At 44.8% G+C, this 6,722-nt stretch overlaps 1 protein-coding gene across 1 annotated transcript; it reads left to right on the plus strand.

Moving 5' to 3' along the window:
- Positions 1 to 2,832: 2,832 nt before the first annotated feature.
- Positions 2,833 to 3,235, plus strand: CCR75_000625 (uncharacterized protein; the record flags this gene model as incomplete). Its single annotated transcript, XM_067958731.1, has 2 exons — positions 2,833 to 2,865; positions 2,924 to 3,235. The coding sequence occupies 2 exons, from the start codon at positions 2,833 to 2,835 to the stop codon at positions 3,233 to 3,235; spliced, it is 345 nt and encodes a 114-aa protein (XP_067814416.1).
- Positions 3,236 to 6,722: the final 3,487 nt, after the last annotated feature.

Consider the following 6,722-nt stretch of genomic DNA (forward strand, 5'->3'; position numbering starts at 1 on the left):
TATATCTATTTATTCCGCAGACTAATCAGCTGTAGATGTAAACAAAAGAGACAGACAGATAAGATAAGATAAGAATTCCATTGCGTGTTTAGTATTAGTTTATAATTAAGTTAGAGTTAACAGATAGAAAGAAGAGATGCTTAATTATATTAATACAGTTTTCATTTTTACCCTCTTTAAGCTAGTTACCTTAAAGGGAAGTCTTCCTCTGCACGTACTAGCGTACGTGAAATAACTTAAGGCACCACTCGCAACTGAAGCAGTGCGAAGTGGACTTGTACTGAAGCAGTACAAGTCGTAGTGCCCCGTTACGATGTTTAAGTTTCGAATTTTAATCCTCTCGCGCCAGACAAGTCAGTCTGCACATGTCGTTTAGAGATCTTAATGGTCCACAATGTTTCATGCAGGGACAATTTCGCTTTGTGCCACTTTATGACAACGCAAACTGTCGCTTTCGTGAGGTAGATGGGGTCACCTTCGTACACATATTACCGATTGCTCCGTCTCCGAGTAATTTTTGCCTCCGCTATGTTCAACTCCTGGCTTGACACTAAATCACTTTTTAATGCGTGTGGACACGGAAGCCACGTATCTGATAACAGCCGCAATGGCGGCAGTTGTCGTAGACGCGCATCCAATATATACAATGCAAGTTGATATTTTTGACAAGTCATTTTACATTGACGTTGTCGCAGCTATCGGACAGAAATGCTTGTGTTTCATCGATCACATGAGCTAATAATTTCCGATCGATTTGGTTCTCTCGCTTGCCGGGGATGACAACTTCTTCTCATCTAATTTGAGGACCATAAACCTCTCGACACTATTAGTTTTTTTAAATGACAATCAGCCCACTCAGCAATTTTGGTTCCACAATCTCGTCAGTCGCCAGCTTTACGGCAACTGTCCTAACGAGAGCATATGTACTTACAACTAATTGCAAGCCATCTTTCTGTAAGATGACACGTTTGACGTCATTGCTAGACGCGTCTAATTCGATAGTGCTCTCGTTACTTGATACCACTTATTCACATTATATAGGACCACAAATAAAGATGCACGATCCACCTCATTATTGCGCCCTGCTGAGTGGGCTGAAGTTTCCTTGTCTCCAGCTGTGGCCGTTAGAGGCACAATGATTAATTTAGGCAACCATGCGTGGAATAGGCATATCGTTTACCTTGTGCAACGGACAATTTCGTTATTCCCGCATCACGTACAATAACTTTTAATAAATGTAAGTATCAACATTTACTTTGGTGCTACGGCTCCGACCTCAAACGGACCGTAAAAATGATTTATAACGGCAGTATTGCCCTATTGTTCCTCGATTACCAAAAGGCGATCGACCGTGAAACTTACAGTAACGAGTCTTAAAATATGCTTGAAGTTTGACTTAGAATCGCTGAATCGACTCAAGCAAGGACCGACGGCGCGTGTGATCTACGAACAACACCAAATGGGAAGCCTTCTCCATTGAGGAAAGCTGCAATCGGACCACGACTGCCAAATTGGGCCCAAACACGGAAGGCTTTTACGAGATTTGTCACCATGCAATTTTTGACAGACGCGTCATGAGTCATATTGCTAATAGCGCAAGCAAAAAATTTATATATCCCGATTGTAGGCGGGCACGTCGTAATGCGGCCACGCTCTACTAAGACACACACCCTAGCACAGCGAGTAAGCGGTTTGACCAGCTTCTCTTGCGTGCAGTGTGGTAGTTTTGGTGGGCGCGTTAGCGACCTCACCCAACGCACTAAGTACTTTGATTAAGTGTCGTCACGGGAGCGGTAATCCGGCTCCTCGTGCGCTGGAAGTATGCCTATATCAGTGTCCGTACAATAAACTTGGTTTTCTTCCTTCCGTGTAGTCAGTGGAGGAGATGCCAGATGTGAAGTGTCTTGCGATTGGTCATCCGCATTCCGATGCGATGAAACAGCGGTCGCAGCGAATTAAGTTAATAACAATAATTTCTGTAAAAGTTAAACCTTTTATTAAGATTTGTCTTCAAAGACTCCCAAGATTGGGACGTAAAGCGGCAAGGTCGCTGGAGTATCTTTCTTAACGAAGCTAATAAGAAAAAAGTAGAGGTAGGCCGTTTCTCACTCTTAATTGACAACAGAACTACTGCAGTCGCGAACAAGTCACTACCATCCTCAATACCACTTCCTAATTAACAACTTTTGATTTTCTCGTATGAAGGTATCAATGAAAGCGGTCCGTTATAATCATAAAAATTTAATATAAATTTACCACCAAAGTTCCATTGAACTTAGGTATAAAGTTTCTGGACTTTATACGCACTTACCAAGTAGGAAGTAGTTTTCAGACTGATTTTTATTTAATCGTATCAAATGTAAATACCAATTTTTACCAATCAAAATGTCATCTCTACAGATAACGCATAATATGTATTGCGAGCGTATCTTTCTAGATACCTCGCGGAACGGATGACGCAAGGCGTCATCCCTCCTAATGTGAATGCACCTATGTGCATCACATACACAAGGGTTGGTCACAAATGTGAACCATACCCGAGTGCTGGGTCCTATTACTTTAATTTAGTAATTGACCTTCCCCTTAAGTACACCAAGTGTACTTAACCGGGATTGTGTAACATTAGGGCAACTTTAGCCCGTTACACGGCACACCGCGTTCATCAACATAAACGTCAGCTGTATCTCCCTCCGGAGATACCACATATGCAAAGACACCTTTGTCAGATTTGTCACGTGTTAAGCCCGATTTTATGCACAGCACCTCGGTCACCTCCTAAAGAGTAACGGAGGCCGACGACCGCAAAGACATCTTAAAGGCTTTATAATATCCATGCACTCAACTTCCGAAGTACTCAAGGCTACGGTACGTTGATATTTGGATTGAATCACGATAGGTCCTCTGTTAAGCATCATCAGGACAGAGAACATGGGACACCGATCAGCGATCATCCAAGTTCCTTCCCCAGTCTGCGTCGTTTGTATGCTGTCAGTTTATGTTGCTGATGCGCGCGACCACCATATTGCAACTGGAGTCTACAGGTCAAGCAAAAATATCGCAACACCTTGGTCAGTGCCTCCAAGTGCTGTCGTCCACGGTTATCTGCAACACATTTAAGCTGGCTCACCGAAACGCTGCGTCTGGTCTTGTCGTTGTCACGACGAATAGCATTCGTCCTAGCAGTTGGCGATACGGCGAACGTTTTATGGCTTCCTTTCCGACATCGGTCGTTTGACTGTCATTGCTGGGTATCTTGGTGCTTGGATTGCATGGGTTGCTGGTTACTTGGGTTTGTCGGCATATGTCAGTAGTCTCCTCGATACATCTTTGTTGAGTAATAAACACCTCACGCTTCTTTCCTTCGTAATAGATTTCCACACCGAGCAAGTGTTTCTGTAGGCGGGCGCTACTATAGCTGCCACGCTCTACATAAGCACACACCTTCAAGAACAGTGAGGAAGCGGTTTGACCGGCTTCTCTCACGTGCAGCGAGGTAGTTGGTGGGCGCCTAAGCGACCTCGCCCAACATACTTAGTACCTTAGGACAAGTGTCGTCACGGAAGTGAGGTAGTTATTGGGCGCCTTTGCGACCTCACCCAACGAACTAAGTACCTCAGGACAAAAGTCGTCACGCGAAGATGGTGTTGACAAGACGAAGAAAGCACTTGTCGAGGCGTCAGTTACGTCACGGATCCGGCTTCTCGTACGCACATGTAAGGTAGGAAGTATTTTTAAGGCTGATGTATATTTAACCGAATTAGATATAAACCTTTTATCCAATTAATAGATGCCACCTCTGTGGATGCGCATCCCTACAATGCGAGCGTATTATTCTAAATTTTTCGGTTTACGGATGAAGCTAGACATCATCCCTTCCAATGTGAATGCACAAATGTGCATTTAAGTACGTACACTTTTTGTACTCAACGGGTATGTGTAACATAGGGCAACTTTATCTTGTTAAGATTTCACTGGACCAACGTCCTTAATTTGGTACCGTTGAGAAATCTCGTCTTTGATTTTGCGCACCATGGTCGCCGAATTTGCAGCAACAATCATGTCCTTCACGTAGAGACGCACTTACGTCCAATGGCCACCATCCTGGATCATGTACATACGCCGGTCTGCTTCGCACGCAACAGATTCGAAGGTCACCAATGCATGGTGTTTGGTCTTGTTCCCAGATATTTGTAGTATGTTTCAGTCTGTAAAGTGTGTGGTAGCTTTACACATACTCTTTGCCAATTACCATTCCTTTAGGCGAAGTCATATATACTTATTCTTTCAGGACTGCATTGGGGTAGGCCGTGCGACATCAAGATCGTCGATTTCATATTCAGCAACACAGCAAATCAACAGAACCATCCTGATCGAGTTCATACTGACCACAGCCGTTTACGTCTCGAAAACCTTTACGCCATACAGCTGTCGATATCCTAGCGCTACCAGTCGTGCTTTATAGCGACCATCGGCCTTTTTCGGTTACACTAACTTCGTTCCAATGGGTTTTGTACCAGGTTTGCTTAGTTTAGGTGTCAATGTCTTATTGCGCTCGTGAGCTGCAAATTCATTGTCGATAGTCTTCTTCCAGTGGACAATCAAGGCCGTTCCTTGCCTCATTTCGCTCATTACAGGTCCGCTTCTCCCGCTAACATCGTCAGTAAGAACGCGTCGCTGGGTCTCATGTCGAGATCTGCGCTGTAATTGGGATCAGAACACCATAGCTCCAGCATTGCCTTGGTTGTACAGTTCAGGTTGAGGTCCTTGCTGGATCCTTTGGCAGCCATGTCTATGTTGCTCGATCTCCATGCTTCCAGCAACATGGCAATTTAAATGCGATGTTGGAGTGGTCGTGTCCTCCTCGCGCTACCCGCACGCAATTGTGTTGCTGACCGCGTTGTCAGTACTCGGCGGACTCATCACACATCTTCGTCTGTGTCTTGCTCATCCATAACAACTTCATCATTACCGTTATCTTGCAAGTCACTTAATAGTTGCCGTTCATCTTCATCAACACTTGTTAGTGTCACTGCTTTTGGAATAGTACTACCCACCGCGTTGTCTTTGTAGATACCATTGGTCTCGCGTTCATCCAACGCGATTGACCGTTTGGTTCTAATCGTGTTTTTCTCGAATTCAAATACGTTGTATTCTTTCGTGTTGCTCGTGCACACCGTAACAGTGTGCTAAATATTGACCGAACGTCCACACTGCTGCCCCACCACACGTTTGTACTCGAAAAATTTCGACGGTACTTCGCCCTTGGCCTACAGAATATACACAGCCGCAGGACCAGAGAAGTCGTCCACAAGAGACGGCACATTGTGAGACCCACCGAGACGTTAAGTCTTTATTGCTTTCATAATGTTAAAGTGGACAAGCTGCAGTATGTTACTTTACATAGTAATATTCTAAAAGCTTATCCATTGGTAGATATAGACCATTATATCTACTTTCTTCGCGGTCGAGTCAGCGCTAGACGCGCGCAAAGAGAAAGACAGATAAGAATTTTAGTACATGTTTTCTATTAGTTTATAATTAAGTAAGTATTAAGTAGATAGACAAGAAGAACTTAAATATATTAATACAGTTCTCAATTACCCCTCTTTAAAGAAAGTGTTTTAAAGAGAAGACTTCCTCTGCACGTACTAGTGTACGTGAAGTGACGTGAGGCACCACTCGCACTGAGGCAGTGCGAAGTAGACTTGTACTGAAGCAGTACAAGTCGGCAGTGCCCCGTTACACCTGGTAGTTCTTTGTAATTCGTCCGAGGACCACAGATCCATCATCTAACATGGACATGTTAGAAGATTATGGAAATACGCATCACGTTTTGCGTGTAGCTACTCCTTTCTAAGTGACATAGAAAGGAGTGTGGTCGAACGAGTGAGTTCGACCGTAGGGAACGATGCCATCATGGCCATGCTGTCCGGTTTGGACAGAGATGCCCTTCATTCAGCCATCGCTAAGTTCATATAACATGAACTTGACGAGGCGAAGGAGAACGTAGCCTTGCTTAAACAGCAAGGCTCTCAACAGGCAGAATTGTTGAGGTTACAACAGGTACAGACCCCTGTACCTGGGATGACGCAAACCCATCGTCCCGAAACCTTAAAGATTGACATCTCTAAGTATAGGGGAGTCGAAGAAGACTCCCTCTTAAGATGGTTTGTCGAGTTGGACGATGCCATAAGGGCTCGTCACATCATCGAGGAGCAAATGCAAGTCGCACTTTCTCAGTCAAATTTGGCAGGTCGTGCCAAAACTTGGGCAGTAGGCCTTACGTTGCGCGACCGATATGTCTTTGAGTCGCTAGAGGCTTTCCAAGCCCGGCTCTTTAAACCGCCTAGGGCTGAGATTAGAGCTCGATCAGAGCTTCTGAAACTCATGAAGGCAAGCGTGATGTTCACGCTTATGCCCAGCACATACGACTCTTTGCGAGTTGTATCCCGAACATCCCGGTTCATGAACTCACGTTGCTTACGGTGTTCATGCAACGTCTTACGGATGGTCCCGTAAAGACCCACCAGTTCCACTTGGAACTGGATACGCTTGAAGAAGCAATATCCGTTGCGTCTTGGAGGACTTTAGGTTGAGACAGGCTCAAGCTAGTTCGTCATCGTATCGTCCTCCAAGACGACACGAGTTAGGAGGTCCAGAACCTATGGACCTTTCTTACGTCGAAAGCGAGAAACCTCGCTTGTCGAGCAATAAGCGATCGC

Source organism: Bremia lactucae (assembly GCF_004359215.1).
Source record: "Bremia lactucae strain SF5 chromosome Unknown BlacSF5_NotPlaced_200_SHOA01000120.1_2678225bp, whole genome shotgun sequence".
NCBI classification, from domain to species: Eukaryota; Oomycota; class Peronosporomycetes; order Peronosporales; family Peronosporaceae; genus Bremia; species Bremia lactucae.